This window comes from Pipistrellus kuhlii, unplaced genomic scaffold (assembly GCF_014108245.1).
Source record: "Pipistrellus kuhlii isolate mPipKuh1 unplaced genomic scaffold, mPipKuh1.p scaffold_m20_p_4, whole genome shotgun sequence".
NCBI lineage: Eukaryota > Metazoa > Chordata > Mammalia > Chiroptera > Vespertilionidae > Pipistrellus > Pipistrellus kuhlii.
In genome coordinates this window covers 3739737-3765907 of record NW_023425540.1, presented here as the reverse complement: position 1 = coordinate 3765907, position 26171 = coordinate 3739737, and the positions used below count along the sequence as shown (strand labels likewise).

General features: G+C 49.4%; 1 protein-coding gene across 3 annotated transcripts in view; it reads right to left on the bottom strand.

Moving 5' to 3' along the window:
• RAI14 (retinoic acid induced 14) overlaps positions 1-26171 on the bottom strand; it is a 108269-nt gene that overhangs the window by 5677 nt on the left and 76421 nt on the right. Inside the window, exons 4-16 of one of the 3 annotated variants that reach the window (XM_045571294.1) lie at positions 23432-23520; positions 19437-19501; positions 15327-15384; positions 14581-14651; positions 12259-12365; positions 11209-11387; positions 10958-10986; positions 9588-9674; positions 8173-8259; positions 5202-5259; positions 4044-4162; positions 1605-3116; positions 211-360 (exon numbers count right to left, since the gene is read on the bottom strand). In XM_045571294.1, coding sequence (XP_045427250.1) covers positions 211-360; positions 1605-3116; positions 4044-4162; positions 5202-5259; positions 8173-8259; positions 9588-9674; positions 10958-10986; positions 11209-11387; positions 12259-12365; positions 14581-14651; positions 15327-15384; positions 19437-19501; positions 23432-23520 — 2611 coding nt within the window. The remainder of the gene's footprint in view (positions 1-210; positions 361-1604; positions 3117-4043; positions 4163-5201; positions 5260-8172; positions 8260-9587; positions 9675-10957; positions 10987-11208; positions 11388-12258; positions 12366-14580; positions 14652-15326; positions 15385-19436; positions 19502-23431; positions 23521-26171) is intronic. The other 2 variants (XM_036409332.2, XM_045571295.1) reach the window with 2 other exon arrangements.

The following is a 26171-nucleotide window of genomic DNA, read 5'->3' as shown; positions in this document are numbered from 1 at the left end:
ACCTCCCTCCCCACACCCCCAACAGCAGATAGTAAGTGGAGACTTGACCAATTCCTTCGCCCTCACCAAAGAGGGCACCAGTGAGTTGCTCCCTGAAGTTCACCCCTTTAGGCTGGGACCCCGGCCACGCCCACCTGCCCTCCCAGCGGAGTAGGCATGCAGTCCTCCTCGCCCTCCACCCCACCCACCAGGCGGCATGAGCCCACTCACAGCCAGCTGGGTCTGGAGCTGCTTGACCTGCTGCTGCAGCCCGTCCAGCTGCTGGCTCTGCCGCTTGGAGGAGCTGGCCGAGTAGGACAGCTGCGAGAGGCTGTTCAGGGCCTCCTTCAGCTTGGTGACTTCCTTTGACATCTCGTGGATCTAGTGAGAAAGGAAAGCGGTTACCAGCAGGCAAGCATGTGCCCGCAGAAGCAAAATCCCAGGTATTCCTAAGCCTTGAACACAGCCTCTGAGAGCCTCCAGGACTTGAGACTTTGGAACAATTCCTTTTATACCTTTCAAAGAAAACCCCCAAAATGAGACACAACAAAATCAGACAAACCCACGAAGCCTTCTAAGGCCATTATCTTCAAACTAGAGGCTCGGTGCATGAATTTGTGCACAGGTGGGGTCCAGCCAGCCAGGCCCAGCGAGGGGATGTGAGAGGTTGGCCGGCCGGCCCCAACCTTTAGTCAAACTCCCAGTCAAACTCCTGGTAGAGGGGACAACTTGCATATTCGCCTTTTATTATATAGGATAAGGGCCCCCAATTAAATATTGTGTTTTGATGCATAAAGATAACAAACACTATAGTAACATTGATTTCCCTCTCTTGTTTTTTCTTAACAGAAACAGGATTTTAGACATTATTTGTTGGCATGGGCAATTAGGAATATGTTATAGAAACCCTGATATCTCTGGACATATTGTTTTAAAGTAAACACATCCCTCTCCCTCTTCCCCCTCCCTGCCCCCTTGGCTTTGAAGGCTCCATGGAAGCATCCATCATCATCAAGGAATAAATGATCACTAGTGCCTAGTCCAGGCCACTCAGAGCATGTGACCCAGGGGACTGGCAGGCAGCGCAGATTCAGCACAGAGCCATCCTGCTTCCCCCACGCTCCTTCCTCAGCCCATCTCTCATCGCCCGCACCCCACACCCCTTCTCCGTCCTCCCGCCCCCGTACACCTGTGACAATGAGGGCCAGGAAAGGCAGTTTTTATTCCCGTGGTGCTTAGGGATGTGGGATTAGGTCTGGAAGGATTTGGGTTCCCTACGACAGAGGAATCTGTCCGGATTCCAAGCGTTCAAGTCCAAGATCCGTCACCAGCGCTTTCCGGCCTGTGGGGTGACTTCTGAGCCCTGACCCTTGGCAGAGCTTCTGCAAAGTCATTCTCAAGAAAAAGGACGCATCCCGTATGTGAGAACTCTACAGAAGGGAAGCACCGCTCCTTTAAATAAACGCCTAACCTACTATCCTCCTGTGGCTCTAGGGACGGAGGGATGCGTAGGCCGGGCCTCGGAGCACTGGCCACCAGTGGGTGTGAACACATGGCAGACACGTGGACCCCAGAAGGCCCCAGGGCTCCCCAGCTGGAAGCTCAATGGCCAGGGCCTCACCCACCTTCCTGTCCTTGTCCTCCTCCAGCCGGGACGTGCTCTCCGAGTGCCGCCGCAGCTCCGCCAGCTCCTCCTGCGCCCGCTGCAGCCTCGGCAGGAGCTCCCCGGCCTCCTGCTCTCTGGCTCTCAGGAGGCTCTGAAGCGTCTCCTTCTCCCTCTTCAGCTGCATGGCCTCGCCCCTGAGCTGGGCAGCCTCCGCCTGGGCCTTCTCCTTCTCCTTCACGGCATCCTTCCACTTGGAGGCCAGGGCGCTCACCTCGCCCTCCAGGGACGCCTGGAGCTTCTCGTAGGCGGGCCTGGGCACCATGGCCTCGGCCAGCGCCGCCTTCTCCTCCACCAGCTGCTTCTCCAGCTTGGCCACCTCCGCCTCCCGGCTGGCCAGGAGCTCCTGGAGGCCGCCGAGCCTGCCTTCCAGCTCCTTGGCGGCCGAGCGCAACGTGGTGACCACCTGCAGGTGCTCCGAGATGGACACCGAGTTCTCCTTCTGGGCGTCGGCCAGCTGCCTGAGCTGGGCCAGCTCGCCCAGCGCCCTGGCGTGCTGGGCCTTGGCCTCGGCCAGCGCCTCCTCCGCCTGCGCCCTGGCCAGCCGGGCCGCCTGCACCAGCTGCTCGTGCTCGGCGCGGGGGACAGACTCGACAGCAGACACGTCCTCCAAGGACTTCCTCTTGCGGTAGTCCTCCAGCTCGGCCTGCGCCTCCTTGTACAGCTGCGACAGCTCGCTCACCTGCTTGTTGAGCTCGTCGATCATTCTGTGCATGGCTTCCTTCATGTCCCCGGGGTCCTCGCCCGGCTCCTGGGCCGTCGGACCTTGCAGAGCATCTCTCAGCTGCGAGATCTCTTCCTGGGCCTCCTGGTATCTCTCGAGCAGAAGGGCTTTCTCCTTATTCAGAGTCTCGATGACGGAGCCATAGGAGCTCTTCATGTCCTCATATTCCTCCTCAGACGGCCGGCTCCCCAGCCCCTGCTCCCTCTCCGCCAGCTTCTCCTCCAGCGCTCTCACTTTCTCCCTGTTCCTCTCGCTTTCTTCCAGGGCGGCCTGCAGGTCCTGCTTCAGCGCCCGCACCTCCTCCTCGGTGACCCTCAGGCCCCCGCCGCCGTGCGAGTACGAATCCACGCCCTCAGGCGTCACGAGGCCCAGCTTCATCTGCTTCTGCACGCTCAGCACCTCCTTCATGGCCTCCTCGTACTTGCTCTGCGTCTCCTTCAGCTTCTGGCTGAGGTCCGAGCCGTTCTCGGACACCTCGGGGGTGTTCAGGCGCCCGGGCTCCGGCCCCCGGGCCTGCAGCTCGGCCTGCAGCTGCCGCCTCTCGGCCTCGGAGCGCTCCAGCCGCCGCTGCAGGTCCCGCAGCGCCTCCGGGAGCTGCTGGCCTCTGGCATCGCCCTCGGCGGGGGGCTGCCTCGGGGAGTTGGGGGGCGAGGGTTCCCGAGGTTTCCCGAGAGACGGGGCCAGGTCAGTGTGCGTGGAATGGAAAGAGTCACAGCTCAGGTCTGCTTCTGCCTCTTTGGAGGTTTTGGCCTAAAAAAAAAAAGAAAGCACGAGCAATGAAATGGCACCCACAGAACCGTTAGGTGAGCAAGCACTTGGGAGGTGAGAACAGCCCTGGAACCTCTATGTGGGCGAGCAGAGGGACCGTGTTGTAGGTGTATTCTGGCCTCGTGAGGAACTATCACCGAGACCCGGGAGTCAGATTACCCACACTAAGCCTCCCCTGTGCTCGATTCGAACAGATTTTTAACGCCCTTTAAAAGCAGTGCATTTGTTGCCGAAACCGGTTTGGCTCAGTGGATGGAGCGTCGGCCTGCAGACTGAAAGGTTCCAGGTTCGATTCCGGTCAAGGGCATGTGCCTTGGTTGTGGGCACATCCCCAGTGGGGGTTGTGCAAGAGGCAGCTAATCGATGTTTCTCTCATTGATGTTTCTAACTCTCTATCCCTATCTCTTCCTCTCTGTAAAGAATCAATAAACTATATTAAAAATAAAATAAAATAAAATAAAATAATATAAAATAAAACAAAAGCAGTGGCTGCAAAGCCTCGGACTCAAAATTTCCCTTTATCTCTCATATTATTTATGCTGAAATGAGCAATGAGTGGGCTTAAATCTTAAGTTACTTCTTAAATCTGCTAAATGATCAACTTTACTAAATGAAGGGCTAATCACATACCTTTACACACACACACACACACACACACATACATAAGTTGTTATATATCATAGTATGTATATAATTATGTATAATTTACCAAGTTAGAAACTTACAGAAATAGGGCTAATGCATAAATTCTTTCAAAAAAGAAATAACCCGGAACTTTGAAATGCTTAAGGCTAACCATATTAAAAAAGAAGAAACGAACGTGGATGTTTAAGATGAAATATCATCTGACTAACCCTGAAAAACCCAGTACCTTAACCCAACAGAACAGTCTGCGATCGGTCTACCCACCTGCAACTTGTCTTGTAATTCCTTATTGTGTAAAGTTAGAGATGCAACTTTGGCTTGTAATAGGGCAAGAATATCTGGTTGGTCAGCTTCCGAACTGATATCCAGTAAGCTATCGGCACCTGGGGGAAAGAGCAAGGCAATGCAAACTAATGTTTAAAAATTAAACAGTTATTTCTCTGACCTCTAACAAACCCCCTTTCCGCCCAATCCAGTTCTTCTTCCTGGTCCTGAGTGAGGATGAGAGCCCCCAGCGGCTGGGAAAGGGAACAGCAGTTCTCGGTCCTGGGGCTTCCTTCCTGGGGCATTGCCACCACAATCCCAGGCGCCTGGATGCACAGAACCTCGCCCGCAGATGGACGAATTGGATCAGACATTTTCCCGTTCACCGGATTCAGCAGAACGTGGCTGCTTTTGGTCCCTCCAGGGCTTAAGGTAGGGGTGTCGAACTCAATCAGAGAAGGGGCCAAAATCTAAAATCCAGCCTAAATCGCGGGCCGAATGGTTTACTGAACAGTCATAAACTGTCATTGTGATGGAAACGCAGCGGAGTGCAGTGATGACAGCGCTGTGCGGGCCACATTGCAAGGCCTGGCGGGACGGATTTGGCCCGCGGGCCTTGTGTTTGACACATGTGGCTTAAGGAATATCATTTCCGCGAATCCTTTTAGAAATAACCTCTGGAAGCTGGCTCACTTCTTAACCCCACCATGATGACACAGCTTCAAACTTTATCAGCTACCGTGAAACTGCAAACGGCTGCCAAAAAATCTCTCCGTCTCCCCTCACCCTAGTAAAAACATAGTCTGCACCCCACTAATCTCCCTAAAATAGGCCTTGATCGGGCCATTCCTTCGGGTCAAAGGGCTTTCATTGCTCCCCCTCTACATCTCCAAATCCCTTTATCTACACGAGGACCTCTACGATCTGGCCCAATCTCCTGCTTCAGGTTTATGACTCATGATGTCTTCCTGTGATATCCCCCAAGTCTCAGATTCAAGGTTTCCCTCAGACCCTCTATATTCTCCACAGGGGGCTGCTTCTTTCACTCTGCATCCATACCTCTGCCCTGGAACATCCCACTCAGAGAGCCCCGCTTGGCCTCTGCTCGCATGGAACAGAGGCGAGTCAAAAGGACAGAAGCAGACGCTTCCAGCTTACCTGTAGTGCTGTCACTCAGTCTGTCCTTGTTCTCCCGTATGGAGCTGATCTCGGCCTGCTGGGACACAAAGGTGACTTACAAGAATATTCCTGATTGTAACATCCCGCAGCGGAATCAAGCAACATTTCCTCCCTGGTGTTATCTTACTAGAAACATCTCAAGAAAAGAAGGTATTCTAGTATATATTTAAATAAAATTTTTATTGATTTCAGAGAGAAAGGGAGAAGGAAAGGAAGAGGGAGAGAAAGTCAGTGATGAGAGAGAATCATTAATCTGCTTTCTGTACACCCCCTAATGGGGATTGAACTCACAACCCGGGCATGTGCCCTGACTGGGATTGAATTGTGACTTTCTGGTTCATAGGTCTACATTCAACCACTAAGCAACACCGGCCCAGCAGAAAAAAAAAAAGAAGCTATTTTAAAATATAAGTGAATAGAAGCGATCATTATCTTAAGTGTAATTGCTAAAACATTAGAAGTTCCAGAATTTCTCAAAACATTTTCCAGGAATTTCATTTAGTAAGTATAGTACAAATATCTTCTAAGATGATAATAACTCTCAAGATCCTAAAACTTAGATTGGCACTTTCATAATGAAGTCAAGTAAAAGTTTTACCTATCTGGGAAATACTGATTAAAATACACGAGAAGTAGAGAAACACCACATGACCTCACTCATTTATGGAAAATAAAGAACATTATAAACTGATGAACCAAAAGATAGATATAGAGACAGTAAAGCAACAAGTAGACTGTCAAATTACAGCAGGTAGGGTAGGGAGATCTGGGGGAGATAAAAGATCAACTGAAGGACTTGTATACATGCATATAAGTACAACCAATGGACACAAAACTCTGGGGAGGGAGGGTATATATGGGAGGGGGGGTAATGTTAAAATATGTACACAGATAATAATTTAATAAAAATAAGTAAATAAGTAAATAAAATACACGAGAAGTACTTTTTAGCTTTATCATTTTATACATTAACTGCTATTAATATGTTATTATTAATATTTCTAAGAGAAATGTTAGTAGATACCTGTCAGAGAAGATAAAGGTAATTTTATCACAAAATAAAAATTCTATGTATGATCTTGGACCGACAATCCCCCGAAGGTTTCTTTTAAACCTAAGTACCTGAATATCTGTTCATACATGGCAAACGTTCCTGTAACTTCAAAGTCAGAGTGTCATTTCAAAACAAAGTGTGCTGACTGGCCAGAAAAGACCATGTTTCAGGGACACGAGCCACAGCCACGAGAAGGGAGAATTTTTCAGCAAAGGAACTTCCGTAAAAGCCAAAATGCTAAAAATGCAGTGGCTTACTCTAGGCAAGTGCTGATGTTACCGAAAGCTGTCTTTTCACTTTAAAAAATGTACGCCTGTTTTATTTTCCAACTACTTAACCTACAATACAGTGCGCCCAGTAATATGAGGAGTTCTAACAGATATACACCCATGGAGTCACCACTACCATCAAGATATAGAATACTCCATCACTTATAAAAGCTTCCTCTTAAAAACAAACAAACAAACAAACAAACAAACACTTCCTCTTGCCACGTCCAGTACCTGCCCATCCCATTCCCAGGCATCCACCACTCCCCTTTCTGCATTTTTCTAGGTTTCTTATAAACCAAATGTCACAGGGTATGAATTTCTTTGTGTTTGGCCTCTTTCATCCAGCATGATGACTTCCAGATTCATCTAGAATACTGCTTGGCCAGCACTCCATTCCTTTTTATGGTCATGTCATAGTCCGTTACGTGGATAAATTGCCTTTTCTCAATCCATTCACTTCTTGAAGGGCATTTGGATTGCTTCTAGTTTAGGGATACTCAAAGCTGCTATAAATATTTGTGCGAAGATTTTTTTGAGGCATACATTTTTAATTTCTCATCGGTAAACATCCATGAGTGGATGGCTAAATCATATGCTGAACTTAAAACAAATAAACAAACAAACAAAAAAACAACAACTGTGCCAACGTTTTTCCAAATAGCTGTACCATTGGACATTTCCACCAAGAGCATTAGAGCTCTAATTCTCCTTCTTCGTCACCAACAGTTAGTATTTTTAATCTCTTTAAATTTTAGCCATTCTAATTGGGGTCACTTTTCATCTTCTTGTTTTTTTCATGGTCTTTATACACTCTATTTCAGAAAATAACAAGGTGTGCTATTATAGCCTCTTTGAAGCCATAAGCATATTAGGGTATTAACTGTAAGAGTGTAACTTCCTTGCCTTGCATATTTATATTCATCTTAAGAGTTTATTAGTAAAACCTAGTTAAGGTGAGGGGAATGATGGGTTGATAGAATATTTTTCAGATCCAAGTGCTTCCAAGTTAAAAGAAAATTTATTTTTGTAACTCTTAGATGGGGGAAATAAATATACAATTAAACCAGTGAAATTTCACTTTAACATTCAGAAACTTTACTTTCTCCCCACGTGTAATTTCCTAGTGATTATTAGGTAAATAGATATTAAATGCCCTCCCATTCCTAAAATAATTTCCAACCACAAGTCTACAACACCAGGTGGAATAAAACCTAATGGATTTTTATAGTTTTTCTAAAGTAAGTACATATTACTGTTACAATCATGAAAAGGTTCAATTTAAAATATACAGTTACTTCTCAGTAAGACATCAGAGAGTATATTCATCTCATTGGCACTGTATCAACTCAGTTTAGTAAGAAGACTGGCGGTTAGATAAGCTTCCCCTCTGTCCCTTTTTATCAAATGAACAAATTAATTATTAGCTAATAAATGCAATTTATTCATCCTATTCTTTTGGTATGGCGCCCACGCCAGGGAAATAATCAAGTGTGCTTCGGGATGAGAAGTCTGTGAATCAATCACTGAGAAATACATTCTGTTTTGCCCAGTGTTGCATAACTTAAACCAAACCTACTAGGTTTCCTACAATTCAGGAGCCAAGTTGAACACAGGAAGGAAATACCTGGAAGGGTGGTTCAGCGAAAAATGCTGATTCCTTTCCGGAAATTGGTGTTGAAGTTATTGACCTCGGGGAGGACACGTCACTCAGCTGGAAAGAGGAAATGAGAACCACTGGTGACGAGGCTGCGTCAGAGTCCTTTCTCCGCCAGCGTCAACGCATCTCAGCAAAGCAAACCAACCAAACCGTGATCCTCCTCAGGCCCGATTATTGTGGGGGTAACACATCCTCAGGGCGACTCAGAAACCTCAAATACTTCCTGAAAGTTTGCAGGACACAACTAAATGGCTCTGCTCCTATATTTACTAGAATTAACTTCAATAATCGATAAAACTTATATTGCAGGTGGAGAATATTATTAATGAATATGCTCACATGGTGAAAATGACTTATCAGATGAGATATTGCTCTCAATAAGGATTATTCTTTTCATGGCCTAGGATTCTTTTAATAACAAGCCTGTTTTTATTGCCATTTCAAAGACACCTGCGCTTCCTCCTCTAAGCAGCAGTCACTATGACCAGGCATGAGAGCTGCTTGTAAGTCAGCCTTAAATGTAACTAGAAAGGCAAATATATTTTAACAGTGTTTTCAGAAACCAACTAATACTCATTTTTCACTAACTGTTTCCCCAGCTACCCGTTCTCCTGCCCTTCACACTAGGGCTGGAGGGCCCACAGGAACCGAACTTGTCAACTTAAGGAAAAGGTCTCGGTCATAAAGACGTTGAGAAATTTCCTTGAGGCTTAATAAAAAGATACTGTTCACCTGGCCAGTGTGGCTCAGTGGTTGAGCGTTGACCAGCCAGAGGTTCCAGATTGATTCGGTCAGGGCACATGCTCGGGTTGCGGACTTGATCCCCAGTAGGGGGTGTGCAAGAGGCAGCCGATCAATGTTTCTCTCATCACTGATGTTTCTATCTCTCCCTCCATTACTCCCTTCCTCTCTGAAATCAATAAAAATATATTAAAAAAAAAAAAATAGATTCAGCCCTAACCGGTTTGGCTCAGTAGACAGAGCGTCGGTCTGTGTACTGAAGGGTCCCAGGTTCGATTCCGGTCAAGGGCATGTACCTTGGTTGCAGGCACATCCCCATCGGGGAGTGTGCAGGAGGCAGCTGATCAATGTTTCTTTCTCATCGATGTTTCTGACTCTCTATTCCTCTCCCTTCCTCTCTGTAAAAAAAACCCAATATAACATATTGAAAGAAAAAAGATACGGCTCAACTCTTCCGTTTAGAAATAAGAATCAGCCTTATTTCCACTCTAATCATCACAATCCTCCAGACCACAATTTGTAAAGCAAAACCTCCCATGTGCCCTTAAAGGCTCAACTCTAGAACATTCTTTTCGGGGGACACACAGAAGGACAAGGCGGCGCCCTGCTGTGCGTGATCCCGGCGGCTGTGGGGGCTTTACCTGGGCAGGACTGATAGGAGGTGGTGGAGCTTTGCGTTTTTTTGGAGTTCCACTTCTTTCTGAGCTTATTTTAGACACTTGGTCATGCTGAAAGTTGTCACAGGCCAGAGAACGGAGGCGGGTTAGTGAGGTTAGTAAAGTCTGAGTACGTAGCTTCATCCACAAAGAGAAACACCTGCGCGGTTCATGCATTTCTCATGGTGCCAAGGCCAGAAATCTGCCCACATAAACATCTGCCCACATGCATGCTCACAGCTCTCTCTCGGCAGCCCATGCTTTACCAGCAAGAGAATAAAAAACACAGGACAAAACCAGCGGGTGTTGGGGTGGGACCCTGGGGGAGTGGAGGGCAAGGAGTCCTGGACCACTGCTTAGAACCCAGGACACAGCCCCAGTCTAGCTCTCATCTTCACGCAGAGCAGCAGTATCTCCCACTCCGCATGACTTCCATGCCTCTCCTCTGAGAACGCAAACCCAGGGGCCAGGGAGACCTCTCTAACGGCTCTGGATAAATAAGCACCACAGCTGCTGCGTAACACATTCAGTACTGGGTTTTGTGTTTATAATTTTTCCAAAAACTCCGATGTGTAAATAAACAGCCCAAGATACATCTCATTAATGATAAAGGAAACAGCCCTAACCGGTGTGGCTCAGTGGACAGAGCATTGGCCTGCGGACTCAAGGGTCCCAGGTTGGATTCCGGTCAGGGGCATGTACCTTGGAAGCGAGCACATACCCAGTAGGGGGTGTTAAGGCAGCTGATGGATGTTTCTCTCTCATCGATGTTTCTAACGCTCTATCCCTCTCCCTTTCTCTCTGTAAAAAATTAATAAAATATATTTTTTTTAAAAATAAAGGAAACAATAGTGGCTATGCTTTTAGAAAAAACTCCAAAATATCAGGGCAAATATCTCAATTTCGGTGTGACAAGAATGACATTTCGAAGCAGCCCCAATAAAAGGGAAAAGCTAAACCTCTGATTTTCATTAACTGTCTAACTTTGCCAGGGATGTGGATCTATAATCCATACGATATCCTATATATTTAAAATATTGTTATCCATCCTGAACTTAAATCACATCAAACATTTTCAAAACAATAGGAAATATTAGTACATTTCAGAAAAAGATACATATATAAGCAGCAGGCTTAAAGGGGCAAGCTTTGGAGATAGGGTAAACCATTTAGAAAATATTTATCACCTTACAACGATGAATCATTTATGCTAAGGACATATCATTCCTTATATATTTTCAACAGAGTCTTTATGACTTTTCGAGGACCACAGAGTGGTTTAATCGGAACATTTTTCAAATTCTCACAAGCAAAGAAGAAAAAGAAAAAAACTTCCCTCTCCCCAAGATAAATACCTGCTTTGGTTTTGCTGGTGTCTTTAAATCTACAGAGGAAAAAGTGGGGGGAAAAAGAACTATAAGAATCATAACAACTCATATCCACTTTGAGGGTGTGGGGGATACACACAATACTTAACACTTCATTTTTCTTCAGGAATATGTTTAAAAGAATAACAAAAGGTATCAGATTGCACACATTCCTGTACCCTTTGGGGAAAATGGAGTGGACACACTTAAAACAACACAGGCTATTTTCTCCCACATACCAGCATCCTGAGAGATTTTTGATAACAGAAGGCTTTGAATTCCTGCATTTTCTGAGAGTTTGGAATAATGTAAGGCATTGTGTCCGAGAGAATCCACAAGGGTTGGGTCTGCACCCTTTTTAATTAAGGCCTCCACGACAGTGGAGCTGCCCGCCTCGCAGGCCACCATCAGAGCAGTCCTAAAGAAAAGGCAAACACCAAGTGAGTCCGGTTAGAACTGATTGCTGGGAAATCATTTCACGTGTCTTACGGAGAAGGAAAAGAAGATTAGGTGCTATCAAAACTGTCCTACTACGCCGGGACCGGTTTGGCTCAATGGATAGAGCGTCGGCTTGGGGACTGAAGGGTCCCGGGTTCGATTCCGGTCAAGGGCATGTACCTTGGTTGCGGGCATATCCCCAGTGGGGGGTGTGCAAGAGGCAGCTGATCGATGACTCTCTCTCATCGATGTTTCTAACTCTCTCTCTCTCTCCCTTCCTCTCTGTACAAAATCAATAAAATATATTTAAAAAAAAAAAAAAACAAAAAAAAAAAAAACTGTCCTACTTCATCTTCTAGGGAATTCAAAATGGAATGCTATCAAGATAAAATGAGGTAGTTGTTTATTAAAACCTCAGATTCATTCAAATCATTATGCCATATTAAGCCAAATAATATAAGCATAATCTTCTAAACAAAATCTTCTAAATAGGATGAAATTTAAATAGGATCTGCACAAATCTCATTTTTTTCCCCACCTCATGCATTTCAAATTACCTATACATTGTTAAAAAGAAACCAGTACGTTTAATTTTGCATGAAAAGGCATTAAAATGGCTTATTCACTTTATTGCTTAATAATCTCATCACACATTCAATGATATTCCCAGAGATTTGGGGGAAAAAATGTTTTTTCAATCAAAACAGATTCTTGATTATCAAGGCAGAAAATAAAAAAGCAAAGTTAAAAGCCATTTCCTAACAAATGGTCCACAATACTGCTCTGATATTTTGCAAGACTCTCAAAGTGTGCGTATCCCCGAAATCACGTGGTTTCTCGTTCTGTGGTACCTTCCATTCTTGTCCCTGGAGTTGACATCCGCTCCATGATCCAGAAGAAAGCGACAGACCTCACTGTGGCCAGTTTGCACTGCGAGGAGCAAAGGTATGTTCCCATCCTAGGAGACAAATTCAGAGGAAGATTTCTGTTTCTTTAAAATATATTTTTATTGACTTCAGAGAGGAAGGGAGAGGGAGGGAGAGAGAGAAACATCAATGATGAGAGAGAATCATTGATCGGTGGCTTCCTGCACTCACCACTCTGGGGATGGAGCCCACAACCCAGCCAAGTGCTCTGCCCAGGAATCGAACCGTGACCTCTTGGTTCATGGGTCGACGATCTACCACTGAGCCACGCTGGCCTGACCAGATTAAGACTTTCATCGCTGACACCAATGCCAGAATTGCAAAGGTCCTTTTCTTTCTAGATTTAGTCCTGAATTGTCCTGTTGGTCTTATGGATGACCCCTGTGATAAGCTGTGCTCCAGCGGGGCCCCTACATCTTAGCACAACTCTTCTCACAGGATTTCACTCAGCTTTCCTCGGAGCCTCTGCCTCCTGGGTTGCTTGTTCCCTGGGCCACCACTCAGAGAGAGAGAGAGAGAGAGAGAGAGAGAGAGAGAGAGAGAGAGAGAGAGAGAGAGAGAGAGAGACAGGAACACAGAGTATGTCGAGGCTCCAGATTTGCTCAGAGATGGTTCTGGAGCAATGAAGGACTTGCTTCACAAGGCAGCTGGAGGTCCTGCCACCCATCAGCAGCCTCTCCATGTGAACTACCTGGGCCCCATGCCACTACTATTTCCTTGGAAGGCATCCTCCTCCATAACCTCCCCAGGTACCAAAGCATAACGTGAGGTAAGAGTCTGTCCATCACTGACTCAGGACTAGAGAAAGAGGAGGATGGAAGGAACGATTGGCTCAATATGCTACCATATGACAATTGGCAATTCCTAAAAGGAAAGTTAGATCCCCAACTCATATACATCAAGAATTTAAGCATGACAGTATAACGCAAATGGAAAAATACCAGAAGAATATATAGGCAACTATTTCCACAATCCTAAAGAGTGAAGGGGCCCTAGTCAAATGACACCGATCACAAGAGAAGTGTTCATTCTGCCTCTTGAACAACCCCTACAAATGTGGTCCACCGTCCTGTTCAAGGTAGATGTTTTCAAGTAGGCAAAGGAGAAAGGTAAGTTACAACAGTGCCAGTTAGTTTAACATGGGGATTTCTTATACTATGATTGCTGCTTAAGGATTAAGTTTCCTTTTAAAGTAGAATTGCAGACACAGTTCTAAAAAATTATCTCTGAGCAGTTATAATCCTTTCTGGTATTCAGGGAGTTCTGAAATTTAGGGAGTGTGAAGCATGTACAGAGTCCACATGCTCACGTCACAGTATCTCCATGAGGTGTAAGTGTGTATCTATCCGTTCCCACGCAGCCGCAGGAAACGGAGCCCGTCAGCAGGCGCAACGGACGTGTCAGCTGGTTCTCCCAACAGCCGGGGAGGGTTAGAGTCGGCAGAGGTGGTCTCACAGCTGGGACACCCTGACCACAGTGCCCAGTGATGCATGGGCACCGAAAGAAAAGCATAAAACTCCTCCTTAGACTTATTTTAAAATCAAGACACTGTGTCTTATTAATAATTAAGGTGATGGGAGACCACATATATAACCTGAAGTACAAACATGCATACATGGGAAGTGCACCAGATGTTTGATTTAGCCCTGGCCAGTGTGGCCCCGTTGGTTGGAGCAAAGGTCAAGGGTTCAACTCCCAGTTAGGGCACACACTCAGGTTGCGGGTTCGATCCCCAGTAGGGGTGCATGCGGGAGGCAGCTGATCATCGTGTTCTCTCTCTCTCTCTCTCCATCCTTTTCTCTCTAAAATAAATTTTTTTAAAAAATATATTTTATTGATTTTTTACAGAGAGGAAGAGAGAGAGATAGAGAGTCAGAAACGTCGATGAGAGAGAAACATCGACCAGCTGCCTCTTGCACACCCCCTACTGGGGATATGCCAGCAACCAATGTACATGCCCTTGACCGGAATCGAACCTGGGACCCTTCAGTCCGCAGACCGACGCTCCACCACTGAGCCAAACCGGCTTCGGCTCTAAAATAAATTTTAAATACTGTTTTATGTATGACTTAGGGGCCAATGGGGGATAATGCTTACATCCATTATGCAGAAGAGTTAGGTTTAAAAGCAATAGAATTCGCCAAACAATTCTCTCAAGTGCCAGTGGCCTCAGAAGCACCCACAGGACCCCAGAAACCATGGCCTCCCCCCCCCCCCCCCCCCCCCGCGAGGCTGCCTGGCGCTTACCAGATCCTTGAGGTTCACGGGGCTCTTGTGCTCGCACAGAACCTGCACAGCCTGAAGGCAGCCCTGCGCCGCTGAGGGGAGCAAACACAGGCCGATCACCAAGCCGCTCTCCCAGCCTGGGCCCCCCCACCCCCAGGAAGAGGCTGGGGTCCACCTGGCGTGCCTCCATTCACTCCGGCCTCGTGGAACAGAAATGGCGCCAGGAAGGCACAATAAGAGATGTTTTCCATTTCCGTTCAATTTCAGTGTCAGCCGGCCCTAAAGCCAGTGTCGGCCAGCTGCCTGGAGGCAAACATTGGATCTGGCTTTTCCATAACCAGCCCTAAAAGCAGCCTGCGAATCTCATCATCCCAGAGTTCAGGGTCAACATTTTGCCACTTGAAGTTGTAAGACAGTTAATGAAACAAAATGTTGATAAATGGATTGATGTTACTAATGAATACCAAATTAAAAAATCTGTATCACACATTACTTGAAATCTACGAATGTTTATAAATACCCCTTAGTTTAAAAAAAACCACCACACACAACATCTTAAGTTAATGAAAACATAATTGAAACCATTCTTTTTGGTTGTTTGGTGGCAATGGGTGAGTTCTGTGAACTGAATAAAGTGGGGCTGTCTCGGAGCAATGGCAGAAAGCAGCCCCAGGAACACTCTGACACGGTCAGTGCAGTGGCTGGTGTCAGGAAAAGGAAGAGTTTGTGTGTCCTACGGCCGAGGATGGACAGGGCATGGGAGTCACCTGCGTAATGTAAGGCTGTCTTCCCAGAGCTGTCGACGTTCTCGGCGGGGCATTTAGACTGCAAGACAAAAAGAAGCAAACCCATGTCACAGAGCTCAGTTCTACGCAGCTCATCTTGTTCCTGCAAAGCATGATGGGACTTCTGGGAAGAGTCTAACCTCGAATGGGTCCCAACTGCCAAGCTCCAGGGTCCTGTAGCTCCTTATGGGGAGGGGGACTCATCTCCATGTATTCCCGACACAGTCATCCCCCGCATCCCTTCCCCACCACCGCATTCCTCCTGGGTCACTCCACCAGCTCACAAACATGCGCTAGAATGTCTCATCTTGATGCTGTCACCCCTCCCCCACCCGTTTCCTGCCCTACTGCTCCGTCCCCCCAACAAAATCCACTTCTTCTTAAGCGCTGCCCACACAATCCACACTGCCTCACCTGCCATTCACTCCTGGACCCGCCGCCCGGTGTTTTCCCCCAAGACTCCACAGAAACGTCCTAGTCAAAGCCACCAACCATCCTTGCGTTTCCTATGACAATGAACACTTTTGTCCTCTGACCAGCCTCTCACCTGCAATCCACTCCCACTTCCAGCACTCCCTCTCTCCTAGGGCCCTGCCTGGCCCATCCAATCCTGGTCTTCCTCCCCCTGCTCTGGCCACTCCTCCTCCCCCAGTGCTCGCTCCCTAAGCTCTCTCCCTCCGCAATCTCATCCACATCCAGAACCCAATGACTCCCAAGCGCGTGACTGAACAATGACAACACAAACGGTGTACACGTATTCGCGGTTACGTGCCAGGCATTGAAGGAAGAACTGTTGTAAGGCCCCTGACAACCCTCGTCGGATTCTAGCATTCAGCCCCCTTCTCGGATGAGGAACGGAGGGACAGAGCTGTGGGGGTCACAGTGAGCGGCAGAGCCAGGCCTGGAGCCCAGACAGGCTGAGCTGGAGCCTGTGTACCCCAGGGAGGGCATCTCTGAGTGAGAGGCTTGCTGACCCACCCTGCCTAGTTCCCATTTGGGTCCTGATGAGTCACAGGCACTCAAGCCTGGAGGAGCCCAATCTTCTGGTTCCTTCCTCCCTCTACCGTGCCTGATCCTCCGACACTTCCTGGTGTGTTAAGAGTGTAGCACGATTTCAGTCAGAGAGCCAGAAATCTCGGCGTCATCTCCAGTTTCTCCTCCACGTCTGCCTTCCACCGCGCCCTGTCAATCCTGCTCCCAAAACCTGCCCCTGCTCCTCTGTCTCTGCTTCTCCATGACAATGTCCCTGCTTCTCCACGACAATGTCTCTGCTTCTCCATGACAACCTGGCGTGGCCCAGCACCTTCTCCCCTAGGCAGGCCCACAGCCTCTCTCCCGGCAGGTCTCCGTTCTGAGTTTTCCCCCTTTAACCAACTTTACAACTAGAGTGACTTTTCCAATCTGTGACCATCACTCTTTCCTTAAAAGCTCTCCACATGGCACGCTGCATGGAGTAACCACAGCCCACATGCACATCCCGACATGCCGGGCCCGCGCCCACTCGGTGACTTCCCTTCCTTCCTGACCAGTGCCTTTCTCTCCCTAAGCCACTGGTACTCGCCGTGGTGTCTGCTTGGAATGCTTTCCCCTCGGCTGTTGACACTGCCGAGTTCTCAGGTTGTCATCTCCTCCAGGAAGCCTTCCCTGACACCACCCCTCACCCCTCTCAAGTACCTGGTCATCTCCTTTTAGTGCTGTGCAATTTGTCATGTGTACTCGTGTACCTGTTTACCGGACTGTAATTCCCATCAGGATAGGGGTCCATGAGTAGATAGTACCGTATTTTCTGGCGTATAAGACGACTTTTGAAACGGAAAAAAAGCCTGCTCAGATTGGCCAGAGTCAGAGAGGCGGTCTATTAAAAAAAGAACTGGTGTTGCCTCGGAAGTGCGGGCTAGTCTTATACTGCGAATATAGGCCTAAACCTATGTTTTAACTGTAAAATTAGGGGGTCATCTTATACGCCGGAAAATACGGTATGCGCAATGCCTGGGGCATGGTGCTCAGGGAACACTGGTTAGAAGGAAGAGTGAGGGGAATGGCCTACCAGGGGAGGGAGAGCGCCCACCCTTTTGGAATGTGAAGGGTTTCACAGGCTCTGTTTGCACTCGCTGCTCTGGGGATGCGGCCACTGGAGAGGGCAGGTGTCTCCGGCAGACAGACAGTGAGAGCCCACAGAGAGAAGGGACAGAGGGTGCAGGGGTGAGGAGCAGCAGGGCATAGCAAGGGTCATATCACAGAGGGTATGGGTTGCCAGGAGGGGAGGTGAAGATGACCGGAGAGGCCTAGGCCCCCAGGGAAGCACCTCATTAGGAGGACATCAAAGCCTCAGGTTATACCCACTGTCTGCAAACAGCGTTTGCAGGAAACTGTAAGCTCTGGAAGGCAGGAACAGGCACCTTTAGAGGGAGATGCCGGCCTGCCCTTCAGGGGCGGGACAAAAGAAGGTCAAGTTACCACTCACCAGGCGGTGGCCTGATTTTAGAGGGCATAGGGAGCTGTTTGAAGGCTTCAAAGCTTCCACAGAAAAGCCAGTCCATTTGCATAACCAGATAGACGATTACATCAGGGGCTCGGATAGCTGCTGCTGGCCGGGGAGGAGCCGTGGCCTGTCAGGCTCACTCTTCCTTAAATCAGAGCCAGATGCGAAGTCTGGATCGCCAAGCCAGGGTGGGAGTGGAGGTTTTAAAAACCCAGATAAGGCCAAGGGCGTGGAGGCAGGTCAATGCTTCCCCCTTCTCTGGAGAAGGCGGGCGGACCAGTTCTCCCATTTCCCGGGAGAAGCCTCATCGTAAACACAATGAGCAAGCCAGGTCCCGTTCAGTTTTCCTTGAACTCTGCGTCAGCCCGGGAAGACTGAGCATTCCTGGCGCTGGTGGCGGCTGGCACCAGGTCAAGCAAGACCAGAAGCTGCGTGACCAGCAGAGCAGGGCAAGCTATGGGCTGGGACCCGGTTTCTGCCCCAGAATGGCAAGGCCCAGTGACAGCAAGATGCGGGCCCCCAGCTCTCCCAGGGCGAGCCGGCCGGACAGCAGCCGGACGGACAGTACGCGGGGCAGTGCTGCTCCTGGAAGCACCAGCTGGCCTTGCCACGGGCAGCTGGCTGTTTGGGGAAGGGGCCATTGGGATCGCATTAAACAGTCACCTTCAAAGCTCTCCGGAGGTCGTCACCCTAAGCCAGTGGCTGGCAAACTCATTGGTCCATAGCGGCAAACACCAACAGCACAATGACTGAAATTTCCTTTGAGAGCCACATTTTTTAAAAACTTCTTCTAACACCACTTCTTCAACATAGACTCGCCCAGGCCGTGGTATTTTGTGGAAGAACATGTGGCTCGCAAACCACAGTTTGCCGACCACGGCCCTAAGCGATCATTGTAAGCTTCCTGGCCAGGTGGTGGAACCAGGCAGTCAGCTTAAAATCGTGCGAAGGGTAAAACGAAGACCCTGAGACCTAAGCACTCACAGCTCATGGAGTCCGTACAGGGAAGGGACGGTGGGGTTCTGCTTGGCGGGAACCGCCCGGTCCTGAGGGCCGCAGAGGGGCCTGGGAGAGCAGAGGCCTTTAGTCTGGGGGAGCAGAGGCCTATGCGGGGAGGCCCCACCAGCAGGAGAGAGGTGTTAACGGGCTCTGCAGAGAGGAACCCGGGAGCCGACGAAAGGGAAGGAAAAGCTGGGTTTCAGGAGGACACTCCAAATCCCCCACCAGTGCCATTGCCATGGAAACCATCTCCTCCTCCCGGTGCTGTCAGAGCGAAACTTCTGAGGAAGCCCAGGGTCTGGGGTGGAGTTAGAAGGAGAAAGAAAGGGAGAGAGACAGAGAAGGGAAGGGGAGAGGGGAAGGAACAGGAGGGGAAGGAGGGGAGAGAGACAGAGAGAAGGGAAGGGGAGAGGGGAAGGAACAGGAGGGGAAGGAGGGGAGAGAGACAGAGAGAAGGGAAGGGGAGAGGGGAAGGAACAGGAGGGGAAGGAGGGGAGAGAGAGAGCTAGAGGGAGGGAGAGGGAAAGAAAGAGCCCCTGTTCCTTCACTGATGAGGCCACAGTCACACCATGGACGTATCCGGTGTGACGGGAAGCCGCCGCCTGTCTTACCTGCAGGAGCTTCCGGAGGCACTCATGGTGGCTGTGCTTGGCTGCGAGGTGCAGAGCGCTGTGTCCTAAACAGATTGAAAGAAAAAAAAAAAATGGGGGGAAGAAAAGGCCACACACGTTCCATCTCTTATCTCTGCAATGAAGACAACTGTGAGGAAATAAACTCTTCTCCAACAAAGACAGGGCAGGTGTGCTTAAGAGTCAGCTCAGCTTTTATCTCTCAAGTTCAGGGTGCAGCGGAGGGACAGCACAGAGCATCCTGCCCCCGGTGACACGCAGCTCCCAGCCTGTGCTCTGAGGCGCCTCAGCTCTGCCAGCTCTGCTCTCGACAGCCAGCACCCACGCCCAAGGCCCGTGTCCACAGCCACGCCAGCTGGGGACGCCACGGGCGAGGACACCCGATAAAGGCTGCCAGCAGCCAGCAGAGAGCACCCCATGCCTGCACTTCCGCCCCCAGCCCTGACCTCTCCTTCTTTCCCTCCACTTCTCCTCCAGCCCTGAAGGGAAGTGATTGGAGTTCTCAGAGTCCAGGTCCCCGAATAGGAGGAGAAGAGGCGTGATAAAATCCGCACCATCACAGCAGGTCTCTCTCCAGTCCTTCAGGAGCACAGCCCCGTGTGAGATTTGGGTGGATGCACCCAGGAAATGGGAAACCCTAACCCTGCACCCACCTCCAGCCACGGCCCAATGGGCCTATGGCCAGTGGTTGGCAAACTCATTCGTCCACAGAGCCAAATATCAACAGGACAATGATTGAAATTTCTTTTGAGAGTCACATTTTTTAAACTTAAACTATATAGGTAGGTACATTGTTAGTAACTTAACTAGAGGCCTGTTGCAGAAAGATTCCTGCAAGAATAGGGTTTCCTCGAGGGTATTCCTGCAAGAATGGGGCTTCTTGCGGCTGGAGCAAAGCAGCAGAGAAGGAACAAAGCTCCCATATCCACTGCTCCCTCCCTTCTCTGCTGCCTCGCTCCTTCTATGCTGTCTTCAGTCTTTGCTCCTCGCCTGCTTATACAAATTAACTGCCATCTTTTTTGGGTTAATTTGCATTCTCACTTCTGATTGGCTGTTGGGCGTAGTGGAGGGATGGTCACTTTTATTAGTGTAGATTAGGGTCCTCCTACGCTGGCCTTTGTTAAAAACTCAAGGGGCCAAAGAGCCACATGTGGCTTGCGAGCCATGGCTTGCCGACCACTGGCCTACGGCATTTCTATGGAAGAGGCTGAGGATCTGCCAGCCCAGTAATCCCCCCTGCATTGGCATTCAGGGGCTGCTCTCTGCTGCCTGGGCTCTCTGCCTCTGGGACAGCCACCCAATTGCTCTCTCGCCCCCTCTGATGCCCTGGAACCACTGTCACCCGATGAGAAACCTCCTGACCTCCCACTTGAACCCTGATTCCTCCCAGCCCGGTGACCCTGCTCCCTCTCTGCTTGCCTGGAACGCCTGGCCGGCATCCTGAGGCCAGAGTGCTGTGGATTCCACCCATTTCCATGGAAATGCAAGACATGGACTGGCAGCCCTAGCCGGTTTGGCTCAGTGGATAGAGTGTCAGCCTGCAGACTCAAGGGTCCCAGGTTCGATTCCAGTCAAGGGCATGTGCCTTGGTTGCAGGCACATCCCCAGTGGGGGTTGTCTGGAGGCAGCTGATTGATGTTTTTCTCTCATCGATGTTTCTAGCTCTCTATCTCTCTCCCTTCCCTTCTGTAAATAAATCAATAAAATATATTTAAAAAGAAAAAAAAAAAAAAGGAAAAAAGAAAGACATGGACTGGCAGATCCCAGGGACCGGCCTAGAGAGGTTGCCAGGACCGGTGTGCCCCTCCAGGGCTGCTCCGCGGTGGACAGGGGGGTGCAGGTCGCACTGCCCAACGCTTCCCCAGGCTCTTAAAAAACTGAGCGAGGGCCCTGGTGGTAAATACAAACTCTACCCAAACGAACAAACCAACAACGTACCTACGCTTTGTAAGAGTTTTTATTAGAGGAAATACTACTGGTAAAATATTTGTTAAGGCGGGCGGAGGGCAGGATGTAGAGATTATCATCAAATGTGATCTCAGCTGTGTAAAACTGTGCCAGGAAAAGTCTGAAGGAAATATAGCAACACCGTGGATGGTGTTTCTCCTTGGTAGCAGAAGCCCTGGTCCTCTGCTCTATGGCGTTCTGTCTCTCTCAGACTTTCCACAATGAGCACACATCAGCACACCTCCTTCTCCGCATGGGAAAAGACGGGGAGGGGAGGGTTCTTGGCTCTGATGCAAATGACTGGACTCCTGTCTAAACTCCATTTCTTGGCACCAAGTGCAGGGAAGCCAAGCTGTGTTCCAGCTCTGATTTATGCCCTTTAAGCGGAGTCTTTCAGGCCATGGTTTCCTGGGAGGAAGCCTGTTTATGTCAGAGGATGTCCTGCCCACCAGGGCACTCTAGCTCCAGACGTAAAACGTCACCAGTGATCGCAATGAACTTTAAGACCAGAGACACCGGGCCGGGGATTAAAGAGGACTCAAGTCATAAGTCAGCATTCCCTCCGGGCAGTCACCTAAGGAAACCATTCATTTTTCTGCCAGGGCCGCCAATTCTCCAGACACCGGGGGAGCATTCTGTGGCACGGCTCAGGGAAACTGTCCTGTTCCTGCAATCCCCCCGTTTTCCACTGATAATGGTTTTCCCAGGGACTCCTCACTCGCCTGACGCGACTTCCAGCGGCTCTCGGCCAGTCCTAAAGAAACAGACTTACTCTGAAAGAACAGAGATTCCTGATCCCCGGGGATCTTTCCATTGGCTTAAAAAGTGCCACGGGCCGAAGCTGGTTTGGCTCAGTGGTAGAGCATCGGTCTGCGGACTGAAGGGTCCCAGGTTCGATTCCAGTCAGGGGCATGTACGTAGGTTGCGAGCACACTCCCGATAGGGGGTGTGCAGGAGGCAGCTGGTCGATGTTTCTCTCTCATAGACATTTCTAGCTCTCTATCTCTCTCCCTTCCTCTCTGTAAAACATCAATAAAATATATATTTAAAAATAAATAAATAAATAAATAAAATAAAAAGTGCCATGGACTTTTGGAAACAATTCTAAAACTCAAGTTTTCCAATCAGTTTTTGAGCAACAATTCTATCAGCTGACCGGAGGCCCCTCCCTCCCCCTATAACTATCCTGAGGAGGCCAGTGCTATGGGAAGGAGAGGGGAGAGGGAGATCCATTATGGACTAACAAAAAGACTACAGAGTCAGGCTCATTTCATATTCCAGTGGGAACGAACGAAAGCCTCAGAACTTAGAACAACAGAGAAACGGAGCATTGCGAGTCGCTCTGATCCTCGGGTGCTGCCAGCGGGCAGAACCCATGCCGGAGACCTCAGCGGCTCTTTTCAGTGGGACAACGTTCATGAAAGAGGGGCACCACCACCCTGTCTCTCCCTCTGCGTGGGCTCAGTGTTTGCCCACGCCGGCTCCACATCAGAATCGCCTGGGGAACTTGAAAAATAGCACCAGTTGTCTGGCAACCTCCAGGCAACGGTATCTGAACCTCAGAGGGTGTGCGTGCTGTTCATTCCTTCCTCTCCCGCCCTTCCTGCTCTCCCCCTCGCTCTCTACCTTCCTTCCACGTCCCCAGCTGATGTGGATGCACTGAGCACAGCGAGGAGAGGCGGGGGCAGGGGGCGAGGGGGCGGGGGCAGCTGGTCCAGAGGAGGACCACAGCCTCTGCCCCCGGAGCACATCTCAGTAGGCAAGAGGAGCTCCCAAACAAGGCATTCCCTTTATCACCTCTTCCCCTGGCTCCTCGAAATAAAGACATTTTTAAGTGGGGGGTGAGAGGCACGCAGGGTGCCCTTGACCGGCCACGTCTGAGATGAAGACGCCTGTGACAGCACAAAGGAGGAAAGCGCCTCAGAGTCCAGGCCCAGGGGTGGACTACGCGATTCGTCTCCACGGGGAGCCACCTCTGGGGCGCCTACGCGTGTGCCAGCCGGTTGACTTAAGAGATAAAGACCACATACCGGCAGGATCTTGGGCTGTCACGTCCACGCCGTGCGTAATCATGACCCTGAGACATTCCACGTGTCCTTTTGTGGCAGCGAGATGAAAGCTGGAAAAGAGGTAAACAATCACCTTCAGATCTCCACTCTTTAGAGTTCATCCCGACAACATTTTTTGCCTCTTCGTGTACACGTACTTCCCTGCACTTGAGCTCCATAATCAGTGAGTAGATGGCAATCAACCTCATGTTAAGGATGAGGAAACGGAGGCTCCTGCTGGTCTGAGAATTTGCTCATGGGCATTTTTTATTAAGCAATGGAGCAGGAGCTAGTCTTAGGCCTTCCAGTCCTAAGACCAGGCTTGGGCAAAAGGGAGATTCGACTACATATTTGTCTCTTCACAAAGCGATACTAGATTCCATTCGTAAATAAGAAGTACTTTATCAACATTTTCTGTTGCCTAGTGCTTTCACGAGAGCCATTATTTTTAGGAAATAATTTCTCCATAAAGAGAAGGGTATCCAACCCAATAGTGGTTAAGACAACATCCATGTCAGGTCCATTGCTGTGTTGCAGCTGAATGACAATCGCTGTACACAAGTTCTGTCATGTGTGCCATCATATTACCTCCTTTCGTTCACATGCCAGCCCGTGGGGGGAGTCCTATACTGTCTCCATAGATGGCAGGTGTCTACATGCAGGCGCAAACAGCACGAAATAAAGCCCACAATGAAGCTCCAGAATTCAGGAACATCTGGGAGTACAAACCATGTCCCGCGTGTGCAGACTTGCCATTCAGAGAAGAGATAACATCCACATGCCACACAGTCATCCCCACCAGTCCCAGGAACAAAGGGCATTCCTGGAGGCAGCAGGAAAGCCCAATTCCATGGGGCATCCAGGCCCAGAGGCCGAGGAGGCCAAAACCCTTGAGGTGTGCGTGTATAAGGGGGGGAGGGGGGGATTTTGTTTCATCTCTCTTCTCTTGGTAGAATTTGGATCAGGAAGTGACTTTTTCCTCTATTCTGGGAACTCCCCAACTATTCTGCAGAATACTGTGTCCTGCTGAGAAAATAAAATGATGACGTTCTTTTGCAAATGCCTAAATTCCCCACATATTTCACCTAAAACGTCAGCAGTTGATGCTCTTACAGATAAACAGAATGCCAACAGCCATCCCTAAAAACTGCCGCTCCCGTGAGAGCAGGTGAGCGTGCTGGTCCTTTGCCCTGCATGACCAGCATCATGCTCTCAGCTACCAACACCGTTTCCACGGACGGGATTCGGTGAACGGTATCATCACCCCAAGGCGTGTTTCAATAAGACCCTGATTCCCAGTGTTTGCTGTGCTCCTGCCGCACACAACAGCTGGGCTCTGCTTTCTAAAACCCAGGAGCCTGAGAGGAGGATGCGCCTGCAAAGGAAGAGCTGGCCATTTTAGCCAGACGTTCCTGACGCATCTTCCCAGACAGACGAGGAATTCCCCTCCGTGTCATCAGGCCTTCTCCCCGAGGACGCATTTCCGGGAAATGGGAGCACAGTCCAGAAACACGCCATTTCACTTGCTCTTGGGGGATCCACGCCCGTGCTGTGCTCTGCCTGTCCTCCTGCCCTGGTCCCGGGTCTGCAGCCCAGGAGGCAGGCCTCTCCTGCACGGCACCCAGTGGGCTGCCTTGTCCTTCAGCTTCCAGTTGGGTCCAACCAATGGAAGACACGAGAGACAAGAGGATGAGAGGCAGGTGCAGGGTATCACCCCTCGCCCCCCCAGGCCACACCCTGGCAGTGCTGCCTCCTCGGTGAAGCCCGCGTTCTGTGCGAGGGCTCTCCCTTGGCTTTTGGAAGCTGCTCTCTCTCCTTGCACCTGCAGACAGGAAGTGGTTCTCACCATCACCTTTCAGGGCTGCCATCCCCGCGGGCTGGCTTAAGCCCACCACAGATGTGGAAGGGGCGCCTTTCATCACATGAGGCACCCAGCCCATGTGGGGGTGCCACCTGTTTCCCGCTAGGACCTGGAAGGACATCCGTATCCCGTAGTCTGTGCGCGACCACCTGCAGGGGAGATGGTTAGGTTCCTGGGGCTATTGTGTGATTGTAAATACTTATAAAGGCAAAGTGAAGCTTAAAAAAAAAAAAAAAGTCTCAACTCCACACGGAAAAGAGTTGATTATTTAAGACATGTGGGTATTTTGGCTAAAATGCTTTGATGGGAGAAAATGCCAGATCGCTTTAATTACACGGAATCTGACAAGTGACTTCAAAAAAGCTTTCTGGCATACTAGCAGTCTTAGGCCAAAAGAGGAGCCAATTTCAAAGGTTCAAGAATACATCTCTCCAAGGATAAGAAAAACATCGGACTTAAAAGGCAGCCAGCACCAGTTTAGAATGTCCCGCGGAGCAATGAAGAAATGCTAAAATTCAGACGTTAAGCTGTGAACGTGGTCTTGAAGGAAGAACCAACACAGGTGTCCACACCATTGTACATGGCACTATGCCTCAAACTGGGAGACTCGTTAAAATGTACAATTCTGTGGGCATATTCCATGGAAAAACAAGCAAGACAGAGTCTGAACATGTTGGACTTAGTTTCAATGTCCAGAAGACAGGCTAGCAGACGCTGGATCAGAACCACCACTGCTTAGGAAATGAAGGAGGGAGGAAGGAAAGAGAGAGAAAAGGAAGGAGGGAAGGAGGGAGGGAGGAAGGAAGATGAAAGGGAGGGAGGGAGGGAGGAAGGAGGAGGAAGGAGGAGGAGGAGGAGGAG